The 16,395-nt window shown below is 49.2% G+C and overlaps 1 protein-coding gene across 6 annotated transcripts in view; it reads right to left on the reverse strand.

Annotated features, from left to right (window-relative positions):
• XPOT (exportin for tRNA) overlaps nt 1-16,395 on the reverse strand; it is a 324,394-nt gene that overhangs the window by 191,787 nt on the left and 116,212 nt on the right. For all 6 annotated transcript variants that reach the window (XR_004540576.1, XM_033957684.1, XM_033957683.1 and 3 more), the window contains one exon: nt 5,350-5,412. Coding sequence is in view for 5 of the 6 variants with exons in the window: in XM_033957684.1 (XP_033813575.1) it covers nt 5,350-5,412 (63 nt within the window). In the remaining variant the exon portion in view is untranslated. The remainder of the gene's footprint in view (nt 1-5,349; nt 5,413-16,395) is intronic.

Raw genomic sequence — 16,395 nt, forward strand, 5'->3', positions numbered from 1 at the left:
TCAGCCCATTTTTTTCGATGTGCTCACAGATGCTGTCCTTTATCAGTGCTTCTACCATCTTGCCTGGAACCGATGTCAAACTTACCGGCCTATAGTTTCCCGGGTCTCCTCTTGACCCCTTTTTAAAGATAGGTGTAACATTTGCTATCTTCCAGTCCTCCGGAATCTCTCCAGTTTTCAAGGATAGGTTGCAAACTCGTTGGAGTATTCCCGCTATCTCATTTCTTAGTTCTTTTAGTACCCTAGGGTGGATTCCGTCCGGGCCTGGTGATTTGTCGCTTTTCAATCTATCTATCTGTTGGAGGACATCCTCATGGCTCACCTCTATTGCTGACAGTTTTTCTTCTTGGTCACCATGGAAGATCACGTCGGGTTCCGGTACACTGGATGTGTCCTCGCTTGTGAAGACTGACGAGAAGAATTTGTTTAACCTGTCGGCTACCTCTTTTTGCTCCTTTATCACTCCCTTTTTGTCTCCATCATCTAACGGTCCTACTTCCTCCCTCGCTGGTTTCTTCCCCTTAACATATCTGAAGAATGATTTGAAGTTTTTTACCTCCCTGGCCAGTCTCTCTTCGTATTCTCTTTTCGCTCTCCTAACCACTTGATGACATTCTCTTTGGCGTTTCCTGTGTTCATTCCAGTTTTCCCCAGTTTGGTCCTTTTTCCATTTCTGGAATGATTTTTTCTTGTCTCCTATCGCTTTCTTCACCTCATTGTTTATCCATGTGGGGTCTTTTGTTTGGTTTTTTTTGCACCCTTTTCTAAATCTGGGGATGTACATATTTTGTGCTTCTTGCACTGTGCCCTTGAATAGAGACCAGGCTTGCTCTACAGTTTCTGTTTTCCTTGAGCTGTTTCTAAGTTTTTTTCTTACCATTGCTCTCATAGCATCATAGTTCCCTTTCTTGAAGTTGAACGTTGTCACTGTGGTTCTCTTCCCTTTTGCTGTACTTACTCCTAATTTGTACTGGATCATGTTGTGATCGCTGTTTCCTAGTGGTCCTACTACTTCCACTTCTTTTGCAGGTCCTCCTATTCCGTTGAGGATTAGGTCAAGAGTGGCATATCCTCTTGTTGGTTCCTTGACAAGCTGATCCATAAAGCAGTCCCTCACAGCCTCTAAGAATTCTGTTTCCCTCGCACAGTTTGAGTTTCCAATATTCCAGTTTATCCCGGGGTAGTTAAAATCTCCCATTCCTGTCACATTCCTGTTGTTGCCTTCCCGCCTCAATTCTGCTGCCAGATCTTTGTCGTTTGCTTCCGTTTGTCCAGGTGGACGATAGTATAGACCCAATCTTATGTCAAGGCCACTTTTTCCTGGTAATTTGACCCATAATGACCCAGTCCTTCCGCCTTTGGTTCTATATCCACTCCGGACGAGGGAATGGTGTCTTTTATGTATAGTGCTATTCCTCCACCCTTCTTGTGGGTCCTGTCTCTTCTATAGAGTTTGTACCCTGGCAGCACTACATCCCACTGGTTATCCTCATTCCACCATGTTTCCGTGATTCCAATGATGTCTAGGTTTTCTTTTTTGGCTATGGCTTCTAATTCTCCCATTTTGGTCTTTAGGCTCCTTGCATTAGCGTACAAGCAATTTAAGTCCTGGTCTTTTCTTTTCTCTGCTGGTTTTACATGTGTTTTGCTCCTCTTACCATCCCCTAGTTGGGCTGCCAGTCCCTCATTTCTGTTCCTTTCTTCCTCATTTTTTGGTGTATCTTTTCTGTTCCTTTCTTCCTCATGTTTTGGTGTATCTTTTTCGTCTGCAACCTGATTTCCTGATCTCTCCTGTTCCTCTAATTTTATCTGTTTGCCCTTTTTGTTGGTCAACAGCTTCTGTTGTTCGTCTCTTGCCTGTTCCCAGCATTTTTCCCGCTCAGTATCTTCTTTGGATACTCTTGTCCGAACCGTCGACGTCAGGTTGACTATCGGCTTTCCCCTTCTTCTCAGTTTAAAGCCTGCTCAATTCCTCTCTTGACGTTGTTTGCTAGCAGTCTCGTTCCTGCCTTGCTCAGGTGTAGTCCGTCCCTCCTGAAGAGCTTGTTCTTCCCCCAAAAAGTTGTCCAGTTTCTTACAAAAAGGAATCCTTCTTCTTCGCACCATCTCCTCAACCAAGCGTTTATTGCTTGTAGCTCGGTCTGCCTTTTCATGTCTGCCCTCGGTACTGGCAGAATCTCTGAGAATGCTATCTTCTGTGTCCTCAGCTTCAGTTTCCTTCCTAGGATCTTGAACTGTTCAATTAGCGTAGTCCTGCTGTAATTTCTCCTGTTGACATCATTTGTTCCCACGTGGATTATCACTGCTGTCTCTTCTGTTTCCGCGCCATCCAGGATCCTCTCGATTCTGTTGGTGATGTCCTTCGTTCTTGCTCCTGGGAGACAGGTCACTAGCCGATCCTCTCTCCCTCCTGCTACGTGACTGTCCACTTCTCTCAGGATTGAGTCTCCCACGACGACTGCAGATTTCTCCTTCTTCAGCTTCCTCACTGGTCTCAAATCTGTATCCTCGGCGTGGTTCAGTCCTTCTCTTCCAGGGTACCTGCCAGTCTTTGCCCTCTCTGCTTGCACGAATCTTCCATGTGATCCTTCATCCTTGGCGTCCGTTGGCCCCCGTCTTCCATCTGTTGGCCCATGTCCTCCATCTTGTGTAGCCGTAGCTTCCTCGCTCCAGTGCTGCTGATGATCCTGCTCTTCTACCTGCCTGTAGGCCTCCTCGATGAATCTTTCGAGCTCCCTTACTTGCTCCTTGATGTGGCTTTCTCCTGCAGGGTCTTCAGTTGTCTCGAAAGGTGCTTCTGAGATGTGGAGTCCCTCCAGCTCTTGAACCCTGCACTGCAGTCGACCAACTTCCTTCTTCAGGCTTTCCAGTTCCTGACACCGACTGCATATGTATGCCTGCCTTCCCGAGGGAAGGTAGTCATACATATGACACTCTGTGCAGTACACTGGGAAGCTCCTCCGGGTTCCTGCTGCTTCCATTTCTCTTTCTTCGGAGTCCACTAGATGTCCTCTCCCTTGTCTTATGTCTTTATGTGTGCGGGCGCTGTGCTCTCTCCTGTGCTTGGCTCTTTCCTGTCTACTTCTTCTGCCGCTTTTTGTCTTGGTGGGTCTGTTATCCTCCCTTGGGCCTCTTTCTTGTCCCCGAAGCCTGCTGCTTCTTTATCCTTCCCTGTCTTGTGTGTGTCTTATTTTGTGTTTTCTTCTTGTGCGTGTGCTCTCCCTACATGCGTGCTCGCTTCTTCCTTACCTGATGTTCTGGAGACCTTGGCTGTCTTTGCTCGACCCTTCTCAAGGCCCTTCGCAAAGGCGCTCTCGCTAAGGCGAGCGCCTTTGCTGCTCGCCTTCGCCGCGCGCCAAACGGCCGCGCACCGTTGGCTCCCTTCCTGTTAAGGGGGAGTCAGGGCGATGACGCTGATGATGTGGAAGGGGTGGGCGGAGCTTCCTCTCACCGCTACCCGCTCCTCTCTGCCGCCACTGACCCTGCTGGAAAAGAAAAAGAAAAAACTCCTCCGGCTTCTCCCACCGGCTTCTCTCTCCTGCCTCCGCTCCTCACCTCGCGGCCGTGCAGTGGTCTCTCGCGCCCTGGCTCCCTTCCTGTTAAGGGGGAGTCAGGGCGATGACGCTGATGATGTGGAGGGGGTGGGTGGAGCTTCCTCTCGCCGCTACCCGCTCCTCTCTGCCGCCACTGACCCTGCTGGAAAAGAAAAAGAAAAAACTCCTCCGGCTTCTCCCACCGGCTGCTCTCTCCTGCCTCTGCTCCTCACCTCGCGGCCGTGCAGTGGTCTCTCGCATAGATTTATTTGCCAAATAAGCCTGATACATATTGATAAATTCAGAGGGAAACCCTGCCTCCGGGGCGGGAGCCGCCTCCTGCAAAGCTTTTCTGGAACTCTTGTAGGATCTATGAGGTTTTCACAAGTATACAGGCAGAAAACGCAGAAAGACCCCTTTCAGAGGTAGAAAAGCACAGGAACCAGGCAAATTTTTCCCCCTTCCTGGGCCGCAGTGCACATGGAACACAGCTTTGCACCCAACAGCCATCCACCACAAATAGGGCATGAATCTACCATATCCTGCCCTGGGTAGTCCATCTGGGTGGTCTTCTTGCAAAAAACGAAGCTAGCAAGTGTTAAAATTAACTTTTATTCTAAATTGGGAAAATCCAAGATGGCCACGCAGGTGATGTTCCCTTAAAATAGCCCAGAAAAAAACACAAGAAGCTCTCAAAAACAGCAATTTTAGGATTTTAGCGGTGGGAAGGGGTAGGGCATGCAGGGAACCCATCCAAACCCCCTTTTTAAGAATCCCATAATCGCTGATTCAGGCTGTCAGCCTGTACTCACTGTGACACGTGCTGACTGGAAAACACTGCTGAGAAAGCTGAAACAGCTTACAGGGCGATCCTCTGCCCGAGGAAGCAGGCAAGTTGGACTTCAAAACTTCAGACTGCCTCAATGGCTGGACTTCAAGTTTATTAAAAATTTACTACCCCGCACCTTGGAAATATCTTCAGTATGGCTGGTAGAGGAATGTGGTCTGGCTCCAAATCCAGGAATACCTCCGCAGAGCCACGCAGCATGTGCTCGACCCTCTAGCGGATGAACCTAGGGAGGGCCCACTCCGAAAAGGAAAAATCCTAGGAGCCCCAATCTGAATTGCAGGCTGTCCAGAGGGTGCACCGATAAGCAGCCAACACCCTAGAAGCAGACTTTTTCCAAAAGTCTGCGATCTCTCGCAGTCAGAGCTGCCCCGCAGGGAATCTCTGCAGCACGAAGGCAAAAACCGCAAACAAAAATACTGAATTTAAAGAAAAATAAACACAAGCAGAAAAAACAAGCTCCTCCAGTCTGACTTGTAGGAAAGAAGCTGGCTATTGAGGGGACAGTGCTGAGAAGCGTTGGAGTTTAAGTCTCTGAAATATGAGGCTTCCTACAAGTTCTGGTGGTTATGGGGAAATAACCCACTGGTCCCGGAAAAGGGTAGGATTGTACAAGAACCCTTTGTTAGCATGGGTTCAGCTCTGATTGCAAAGGAGCATTCTATGCTCTACATGCAGTGACAATAAAAACCATACAGGATCATAAACAATTGCAGAATTGGAAAGAGTTAGCTAAACAGAAAGGTAAGAACAGAATGGTACAGCTACAACATGCAAAGCCATACAGTGACAAGTGAACAGTGGTTGGAGGGAGACAGTGGAAGAGACAAACAGGTAGAAGAAAAGGGGAGCGCTAGATTTGATTTGGGTAAGGTGTGCAGTATGACCAGGATAGAGAAGCAGAAACTACACATTCACCCCTGAATTTTTAACAGGTTGCGGCTAGTCCAATAAAATACTATAACTTACCTCATTTTCAAAGTTATACTCTTCATCGTATGTCAACTTTTTCATAACTGCTAACATTACCGCCTACAGTGAACAGAAAAATATTTTATAATGTACTGTCATCTAAAACACCACAGTACATAAATCTTGATATCACACTATATAAAGCTCTGCAAGAAACAGTAACAGAGAAGTGTGTGGCATAGTAGTTAGAGCTATAGCCTCAGCACCCTGAAGTTCAAACCCTGTGCTGCTCCTTGTGACCCTGGGCAAGTCACTTAATCCTCCACTGCCCCAGGTACAGGTACATTAGATAGACTGTGAACCCACTGGCACAGAGAGGGAAAATACTTGAAGCACCTGTATGTGTGGTTGTAAAACTACAAAAAGCACAGTTACTTACCGTAACAGGTGTTATCCAGGGACAGCAGGCAGATATTCTTAACGCATGGGTGACGTCACCGACGGAGCCCCGGTACGGACATTTTAACTAGAAAGTTCTAGTTGGCCGCACCGCGCATGCGCGAGTGCCTTCCCGCCCGATGGAGGAGTGCGTGGTCCCCAGTTAAGATAAGACAGCTAAGAAGCCAACCCGGGGAGGAGGGTGGGACGTAAGAATATCTGCCTGCTGTCCCTGGATAACACCTGTTACGGTAAGTAACTGTGCTTTATCCCAGGACAAGCAGGCAGCATATTCTTAACGCATGGGTGACCTCCAAGCTAACAGAGAGGGAGGAGGGATGGTTGGCCATTAGGAAAATAAATTGTGTAACACAGATTGGCCGAAGTGTCCATCCCGTCTGGAGAAGGTATCCAGACAGTAGTGAGTAGTGAACGTGTGAACTGAGGACCAAGTGGCAGCCTTGCAGATTTCCTCGATGGGCGTGGAACGGAGGAAAGCCACAGAAGCAGCCATAGCTCTGACCCTGTGGGCCGTGACAGCACCTTCCAGTGAGAGACCGGCCCGAGCATAACAGAACGCAATGGAGGCAGCAAGCCAGTTGGAAAGTGTCCGTTTAGAGACAGGACGACCTAGGCGGTTAGGGTCGAAGGACAAAAAGAGCTGAGGGAACGAGCGGTGTGCCCTGGTACGGTCAAGGTAGTATGCAAGGGCACGCTTACAGTCCAGCGTGTGTAACGCCTGTTCCCCAGGATGAGAATGGGGCTTAGGGAAAAAGACAGGTAACACAATGGACTGGTTGAGGTGAAATTCCGAGACCACCTTGGGAAGGAATTTAGGATGGGTACGCAGAACCACCTTGTCATGGTGAAAAATAGTGAAAGGTGGGTCAGCAACCAGTGCATGCAGCTCACTAACCCTCCTGGCAGAGGTGATGGCAATGAGGAAAAGCACCTTCCAGGTAAGAAATTTGAGCGAAGTTGTGGCAAGAGGCTCAAAAGGAGGTTTCATGAGGGCAGATAAAACCACATTCAGGTCCCAGACGACTGGAGGAGGCTTCAGAGGTGGTTTGACATTGAAGAGGCCCCTCATGAACCGGGAAACCAGGGGGTGAGCCGTGAGAGGTTTTCCGAGGATAGGCTCATGAAACGCAGTGATGGCGCTGAGGTGGACTCTGATTGAGGTAGACTTGAGGCCAGCGTCGGATAGAGAGAGCAAATAGTCCAGTACAGTTTCCACCGCCAATGAGGTGGGCTCGTGGTGATGTAGTAGACACCAAGAGGAGAACCGGGTCCACTTCTGATTGTAACATTGGAGGGTGGCCGGTTTCCTGGAGGCATCCAAAATACGACGGACAGGCTGAGACAGATTCTCTGGAGAGGTCAGCCCGAGAGAAACCAAGCTGTCAGGTGGAGCGAGGACAGATTGGGATGCAGTAGAGACTGATGCTGCTGTGTAAGTAGAGTAGGAAACACAGGAAGAGGAATGGGTTCTCTGGAGCTTAGCTGGAGCAGGAGGGAGAACCAGTGTTGGCGGGGCCACCGAGGGGCGATGAGAATCATGGTGGCTCTGTCCCTGCGAAGTTTGAATAATGTCCGCAACATCAGAGGTAGTGGAGGAAAGGCATAGAGGAACCGATCCGTCCAGTTGAGCAGGAATGCATCCGGGGCCAGACGATGAGGAGAGAAGAGTCTGAAACAGAAAAGGGGCAGCTGATGGTTGTGAGGAGCTGCAAATAGGTCCACCTGAGGAGTGCCCCACCGAGCAAAGATGGAGCGGAGTGTGGGAGGATCCAGAGTCCACTCGTGAGGTTGAAGGATGCGGCTGAGATTGTCGGCCAGGGAGTTCTGTTCGCCCTGGATGTAGACAGCCTTGAGGAAGAGACTGTGGGCCGTGGCCCAGGTCCAGATGCAGATGGCCTCCTGACAGAGGAGGGGAGGTCCGGTGCCGCCTTGCTTGTTTATGTAGTACATGGCGACTTGGTTGTCTGTACACAGGAGAAGAACCTGAGGGTAGAGAAGGTGATGGAAGGCCTTGAGGGCATAGAACATGGCCCTGAGTTCCAGGAAATTGATGTGATGTTGACGCTCTTGAGGGGTCCAGAGTCCCTGGGTGCGAAGATCTCCCAGGTGAGCTCCCCACGCATAGGGGGAGGCATCTGTGGTTATGATCATGGAGTGAGGGGGTAGATGAAAGAGTAGACCCCTGGAAAGATTGGAGGAGTTCAACCACCATTGAAGAGATTGTTGAAGAGACGATGTCACAGACATGGGATGAGAAAGAGGATCCGTGGTCTGCGACCATTGGTTGGCTAGAGTCCATTGAGGTGTCCTGAGGTGGAGTCGCGCCAGAGGAAGCACATGGACCGTCGAGGCCATGTGGCCCAGGAGGACCATCATCTGCCGAGCTGGGACGGAGTGATGAAGGAGCACCTGACGACAGAGGTGGAGCAGGGTCCGTTGTCGGTCGGAGGGAAGAAACGCCCTCATCAGAGTGGTGTCGAGAACCGCACCAATGAACTGAAGTCGCTGTGTGGGAAGCAGGTGCGACTTGGGGTAGTTGATCTCGAACCCCAGGAGATGGAGGAAAGAGATGGTGTGTTGAGTGGCTTGTAGCACAAGCGGAGACGTAGGTGCTTTCACCAACCAATCGTCCAAGTAGGGGAACACCTGGAGGTTGTGAGACCTGAGGAAGGCCACCACCACAATAAGGCACTTGGTGAACACCCTGGGCGATGATGCGAGGCCAAAGGGTAGCACTTTGTACTGGTAGTGATGGTGCTGTATCTGAAACCGGAGGTAGCGACGTGAAGTCGGATTGATTGGAATGTGAGTGTAGGCCTCTTTGAGGTCTAGAGAACATAGCCAGTCGTGTTGAGAGAGAAGAGGGTAAAGCGTGGCAAGGGAGAGCATTCTGAATTTTTCCTTGACCAGACACTTGTTGAGGTCCCGGAGATCGAGGATGGGACGGAGGTCTCCTGTCTTCTTGGGAACCAGGAAGTAGCGGGAGTAGAATCCCTGACCCCTTTGGTCTGAGGGTACCTCTTCGATGGCATTAAGAAGAAGGAGGGATTGAACCTCCCTCAGGAGGAGGAGGGATTGGGAAGAGTGAGAGGCAGACTCTATGGGAGGATTGTCTGGTGGAAGAGTCTGGAAGTTGAGAGAGTAGCCGTGGCGAATGATGTTGAGGACCCATTGGTCGGATGTGATGACCTCCCAACGGCTGAGGAAGAGTTGGAGGCATCCTCCAATAGGCTGAGGAAGAGGCAATGATGGTGGGAGACTGGCTATGCCCTGGAGAAAGGAGTCAAAAGGGTTGAGATGGTTTTGACGGAGGGAGAGGTTTAGCAGGCTGATGAGACTGGGAACGAGCCTGAGGTTGATACTGGTGACGAGGACGGCGAGGTTGTTGCTGAGGCGGGTTGAGAGGTCTGGCCGAGAACCTGCATTGGTAGGAGCGAGCAGGCGGAGTCTTCTTTTTGGGTTTGACCAGAGTGTCCCACCTAGTCTCGTGTGCTGAGAGTTTCTGGGTGGTTGAGTCCAGGGATTCCCCGAAGAGTTAGTCACCAAGACAAGGTGCGTTAGCCAGGCGGTCTTGGTGGTTAATGTCGAGATCAGAAACTCTCAGCCAGGCCAGACGCCGCATGGCAACAGCTATGGCAGATGCTCTAGAGGTCAGCTCAAATGAGTCATAAATGGAGCGTACCATGAATTTCCGAAGTTGGAGCAGACTGGAAATTTGCTGTTGGAAAAGAGGGACCTTACGTTCAGGAATGTATTTTTGCAAGGAGGAGAGTTGTTGCACCAGATGCTTCATATAGAAGGAGAAGTGAAAGGTGTAATTATTTGCCCTGTTGGCCAGCATTGCATTCTGGAACAGGCGCTTGCCAAATTTATCCATCGTTTTGCCCTCTCTGCCAGGAGGGGTGGAGGCATAGACACTGGAGCCCTGAGTTTTCTTTAAGGTGGACTCCACCAGGAGAGATTCATGGGGCAATTGAGGCTTGTCAAACCCTGGGATTGGAATGACCCAGTATAAGCTATCCAGTTTGCGAGGGGCCCCGGGGACAGTGAGGGGGTTCTCCCAATTTTTGTAAAAAGTTTCCCGTAGGATGTCATGGATGGGTAACTTAAGAAATTCCTTGGGAGGTTGCTCAAAGTCTAGGGCAGGGGTGCCCACACTTTTTGGGCTTGCGAGCTACTTTTTAAATGACCAAGTCAAAATGATCTAACAACAATAAAATTTTAAAAAAACACAAAGCACACTGTACGCATAGAAAATGTTAATTATCATTCCTATTCCAGGGTTTTTCAAAGAGGTCAAAGCAGATGACTCTATGCACTGTCACCTCAGTAACAACCATACAAAAATAGACAAATATACCCCCCTCCCTTTTTACACGTTAGCAGTTTTTAGCGCAGGGAGCTGCGCTGAATGCCCAGCGCTGATCTCGACACTCATAGGCTCCCTGCGCTAAAAACCTCTATTGCGGTTTAATAAAAGGGGACCTTAGTGTAAAATATAGACAGCAGATATAAATTCAGACACATTTTGATCACTAAATTTAAAATAAAATCATTTTCCCTACCTTGTCTGGTGATTTCATGAGTCTTTGGTTGCACTTTCTTCTTCTGACTGTGCATACAATCTTTCTTCCCTTCTTTTAGCCTGTATGCTTCCTCTCCTCCAGACCTCATTCCTTCCCCCAACTTTTCCTTCCTCTTCCCTGCCCTTTCTTTCTCTCTGCCTCCCTTTCATTTTTTTCTGTTTCTCTTCTTTCCTTCTGTCTCCCTGCCTGCCCTTTTTCTTTCTTTCTCCCTGCCCTCCCCCAAGCCACTGCCACTGCCATTACCATCGGGGACCAGGTCCCAAATGCCACCAATAACAGGCCCCAAGCTCTCCCTGCTTCGGCCAACCAGCATTCCTCTCCCCGACGTCAATTCTGCTGTCGGGAAGAGGAAGGCTGATCAGCCCAAGATCGTGATCAACCTATTGGGGGAAATGCTGCCGGGTCCTGCCTTCGCGGAAACAGAAAGTAGGCAGGACCCGGCAGGAAGAAGAACAAATGCTTCACTAACCTGTCTCCCGCATTAGCCCGTAGCGAACGCTTGCTTCAGGGCTCTCAAAATGTGCGTGCCGGCTTCCCTTCTCCCCCCCCCCCCGGACATAACTTCCGGTTTCGGAGGAAAGAGAAGAGAAGCCGGCACGCACACGTTAGAGCCCGGAGCATAAGTTTGCTACGGGCTGAAATCTCCAAGCCGGTTTTTTGGGGGGGATTTTAATGTTCAGCAGAGGCAGATGACAGCTGGGCGGATTGCCCAGCTAAAAGGCCCTAGGGAGAACACTGGAGAGGAAGGCTGATCGGCCCATAGATCAGGACGGCAACACGAGTCTATCACAGAGCCCGGGATGGGCTCCGCAATCGACTCGCGTTGCCTTCCTGAGCTACTGGTCGATCGCGATCGACGCGTTGGGCACCCCTGGTCTAGGGCATCGAGAAAAGCCTGGGACTTTTTAGAGTCGGACTCTAAAGGAATGGAAAGAGCAGCCGACATCTCCCTGAGGAACTTGGTAAAAGAGGACTGTTCGGGCTTTGAACCGGTGTCAATCGTGGAGGGTTCCTCGTCCGTCGAGGAAGCGTCTTCCTCGGTACCGTGCGGGGATTCTTCCCATAAGTCAGGGTCCCTGATGTTGGGGTGTGCACGGTGGGTCATCGGTGTGGAGGGTTCGGCATGGCGGGTCTTGGAGAGAGACTTGCCAGAGCGGACCGAAGTAGTACCGGGAGAAGAAGACCGGTGCCGTTCCTGGTACCGGGAAGGGTCGGCATCGGAATGGGCCTGTACCGCAGGTTGGGAACGGTGCGGTTCAGCCGAGAGCACCGGCATGGAGGTGTTAAGCGGTACCGAGGGGGTCGACACCGATGGGATCGTGCGAGGCTCGGACTGGTCTTGCACCAGAAGGTGTGAGGCCAGCAGTGCCGGCAACAGTTGTTGGAGTTGTTGCTGCAGCTGCTCCTGTAACTGGGTCTGGAGTATGGCCGCGATGCGGTCGTCCAGGGGAGGCACCAGTACCGCTTTTTTCTTTTTCGGTACCATAGGTGCCGCTCTACGCTCCGGCGATGAGGAGGCCGATGACGAGGCACTCACCGATATCGGAGCGGAGCGTTTGTGGGGTCGGTGCGGTGCCGGGAGGACCGGCGTCGCAACTGTGGCAGGAGGGCGCTCAAGGGAAGTGGAAGGCTTCTTAGCCGGCTTACCTGGGGCCAGCGACCCCGAAGAAGGATCTGGCGGTGTCGAAGTAGTCGGTGCCGACTTTTGAGATGCTGTCGACGTTGCGGCAGGTTCCATGGCAGATCCGGTGCCGAAGAGAAGATTTTGCTGGATCTGCCTATTTTTTAATGTGCGCTTTTAAGAGTCGCACAGCGGGTGCAGGTGTCAGCCCGATGCTCCGGACCCAAGCACTGCAGGCACCAATTGTGCGGGTCGGTGAGAGAGATCAGGCGTGCACACCGCTGGCACTTCTTAAAGCCCGGTTGAGAGGGCATGAAGGGAAACACGGCCTCCGCAAAATCAAAGCCGGAGGCCTGTATGGTGGCAGTAGGCCCCACCGGGGCCGTGCCGAAAAAATAAGAAAACTGGACGAGTTTTTTTTTTTTTTTTTAAATAAAAGCAAAGGAATCCGAAAGGAAAAAAAAAAGAATCAAAGAACAAGAAAAAAAATACGTGAGCGGGAAGGCAAAAAAAATAGTTTTTCAACGGCCGTTGAAAACACATGCGTCTTCTTCGCTCCGCGGAAACGAAGAAACTGGGGACCACGCACTCCTCTGTCGGGCGGGAAGGCACTCGCGCATGCGCGGTGTGGCCAACTAGAACTTTCTAGTTAAAATGTCCGTACCGGGGCTCCGTCAGTGACGTCGCCCATGCGTTAAGAATATGCTGCCTGCTTGTCCTGGGATAAAAAGGTGATATACAAGTCCCAATCCCTTCCCTAATGAAGCTGTTCAAGTTAAAAAGATTAGTCATGCCTACTCTAAACCTGTATACATTCAAGCAGCTCTTTAATTACATTGGGAAACCAATCTGAAAGAACCAAAAACACTTGCTTCAGTTTCTCACAGTTACTATACAGCATGTTATTGCTGTTGCTGGAAAATTATTCAAATTAATAAATTTACAAACCACATTTAGAAATGTAGACACTGGAGATAAATAATGAATGCTCTGTACACTGCCAGACAATTTACTATCTTTCTCCATTCAATTGACCATATTTATGAGGAAAAACACCTACTATTCCTTTTTTGCTAGAAAATGTGGAATAGAGATATAGTCTAATGGTTAGAGCAGTGGCTGAGAGCCAGAAAAGCCAAGTTCAAATCCCACTGCCACCCTCCAGTACCTCAGGTACAAACTTAGATTTATTTATTTATATACCACTTATAACCTAAGTGGTTTACATTCAGGTACTCAAGCATTTGCCCCCCTCTATCCTGGTAGGCTCACAATCTATCTAATGTGCCTGGGGCAATGGGGGATTAAGTGCTTTGCCCAGGGTCATAAGGAGCAGTGTGGGATGTAATTCACCTAGAACCTCTGAGAAATGTGTCAGCTATAGCCAAACACTTTCCCTTGTTCAAACATGAAAATTTATAATAAATTTAAAGGTTAAAAAAAAACACCAAGAAAAATAATCATGTAGCAAGTGCCTGTGATTGTTCCTACATGTCTGCAGTTCTGGTCGCCATATCTGAAAAAAGTTATAGCGGAATTAGAAAAGGTACAGAGAAGGAAGATAAAAATGATAAAAGGGATGAGACAATTTCCCTATGAGGAAAGGCTAAAGCAGACAGCTTGGAGAAGAGATGGCTCGGGGGGATACGACAGAGATCTATAAAATAATGAGTGGAGTGGAAAGGGTAGATATGAATCACTTGTCCACTCTTTCCAAAAATACTAGGACTGGGGGCATGTTATGAAGCTACTAAGTAGTAGATTTAAAACAAACCGGAGAAAATATTTCTTCACACAACATGTAATTAAACTCTGGAATTTGTTGTCGGAGAATGTGGTGAAAACAGTTGGCTTAGCAGGGTTTAAAAAAGGTTTGAATAATTTCCTAAAAGAGAAGCCCATAGGCCATTATTGGGCTTATTACTAGGATAAGCAGCATAAAATCCGTTTTACTACTTGGGACATGGATTGGCTATTGTTGACAACACTATACTGGGCTTGATGGACCTTCAGTCTGTCCCAATATGGCAATTCTTATGCTCTTATGTTGCTGTAGTGCAGGACCATATTAGTCCATTCAAAACTTTATTTGAATAAACTCCTCATGGAGGAGGGAAGGTCTGTAAGTACCATATTTTTCGCTCCGTAAGTTGCACTTTTTCCACCCCCCAAAAGGGGGAGGAAATAAGGGTGTGTCTTATGGAGTGAATACCCAAACCCCTCCCGTTACCTTTTTGTAAATTCCGAGGCCCTCCTTCACTGGACATGGCTGCCTGGAGCACTGACAGCTGACGCGGCTTCCTCGGAGTCTTCTTCCCTTGCGGCAGAGCGGCACACAAGGCTGTCGGCCTGGTCCCGTGCCGCTTCCTGCGAGACTTCTAAATAGGAGAGATCTCGCGGGAAGTGACGCGGGACCAGGCCGTAAGCCTTGTGTGCCGCTCTGCCGCAAGGGAAGAAGACTCCGAGGAAGCCGCGTCAGTTGTCAGTGCTCCAGGCAGCCGCGTCCAACGAGGGAGGGCCTCGGAATTTAAAAAAGGTAACGGTGGATGGGAGGGAGGCCGGGAGCTGCCCTGCCTAATTAAAAATAGGTATGGGGGACCTGCCTACCAGCCAAATTAAAAATAAGGAGGGCGAAGTTGGGCCTGCCTGCCTGCCTGGGGGGGGACTACTTGTGAGGGGGATAGGCCTGCCTGCCTGGGGGTAGGCCTGGGAGGGGAGGAAGCCTGCCTGCCTGGGGGGGCTACCTGGGAGGGGGAAGGCTGGCCTGCCTGCCTGGGGGGAGGCCTGCCTGCCCTGTCCCTACCTGCCTGCCACTAGGCCTGCCTGCCCTGTGCCGTCTCTACCTGCTTGCCAGACACTAGGCCTGCCTGCCCTGTCCCGGCCTATCACTAGAGGGGGGGACAGTGTACAAAACCAGGCAGGGAGGGGGGACAGGGTGCAGAGCTTGGCAAGGAGTGTGGGGTTGGGTGCAGAGCCTGGCAGAGAGAATTTGGTTCAGAATGGTTTTTTTTTTCTTGTTTTCCTCCTCTAAATCTAGGGTGCGTCTTATGGTCAGGTACATCTTATAGAGCGAATAATAAGGTATCTCTATCCTGTGCACTTGTTACAGGTAACTGTTCGTTTTCTCTAAGGACAACTAGCATAGAAAAATCCTCACAGATGGGCTTTCCTAGCTACATCTTACCTTCAACAGAAAAAAGGGGGAACTGCTGTAACCAAGACACCCAGACTGTTTTTGATGGCAACAAGAAGGCAGCCTGTAACTGAAAGAAATGAGCTTGTGGGATTGGAGTCTCATTCTAATCCTCAAATAAATTCTGGAAGACTAACTAGCCAATCCTACTGTCAAGTCAGGGGTCTTGTTCCAGACACTAAAGCAGGTTGAATATGCAGATAGAAGTCCATACTACAGCTCTACATATTTCATCAATGTAGGCTGACCTCAAGTGGGCTACTGAACTGCCACAGCCAACATTATGAACTGTGATGATACCCTCTAGGACAGTGGTTCCCAACCCTGTCCTGGAGGACCACCAGGCCAGTCGGGTTTTCAGGATAACCCTAATGAATATGCATGAGAGAGATCTGCATATAACAGAGGTGCCAGGCATGCAAATCTGCTCCATGCATATTCATTAGGGCTATCCTGAAAACCCGACTGGCCTGGTGGCCCTCCAGGACAGGGTTGGGAACCACTGCTCTAGGACATAAAATGAAAGAAATTCAGTCCGTTAGCCAATTAGAAAGTGTACGAGTATGTTTGCCGACAGCAGCCCCCAGTCTGTTAGTGTCAAAAGAAACAAAAAAAAGTTGACTGATTTTCTATGGGTTTTAATCTGCTTCAGATAGGCGGCCAAGTACTTTGTCCAAGATTAGTTTCCAATGATGTCAGAAGACAACTAGATATTAATGAGAGACTGCAGTTAAATGTTAGTTAATGTAAGGTTAGCCATGAATAAGATTTATCATTTGTTGATAGATTTCAAGAATTGATTTCTTGGAGTCAGAGGATGTAAGTACTTTAAATCAGTTATGACCAAACTGCATATGCCTCCAGGTCTGAGAAAAGGTGTGATGTTACTTTTGCTAAAATATAAAACTGGTGCAGAATTATTTTAGAATGGCAGGTGCTGAGTATATGCACTAATTACGAGCACCATCTAGGGTAGCTTCTTCTGTTAAAAGAGCTACTTTTTGTGGTTATATAAAGCTGCAGTGTATGCCCAAATTTAATCATTTTTGGAGATTTTAATATGCACTTTGACCCTGTCACAGATAAAAACTTGCATAATTGTTAAAAGAATGTTGACCCTAAGCTTCACCTATAATAGCAGTATGCCAATTCAATATGCAGGCTTTATAACGGCAGATAAAGACCATATGGTTTATCCAGTCTGACTAGCCATATCATCTACTATCCTTTCTTCCTCTTTAGAG

The sequence above is a fragment of the Geotrypetes seraphini genome, chromosome 9 (genome assembly GCF_902459505.1).
Source record: "Geotrypetes seraphini chromosome 9, aGeoSer1.1, whole genome shotgun sequence".
In the NCBI taxonomy this organism is placed as follows: Eukaryota; Metazoa; Chordata; class Amphibia; order Gymnophiona; family Dermophiidae; genus Geotrypetes; species Geotrypetes seraphini.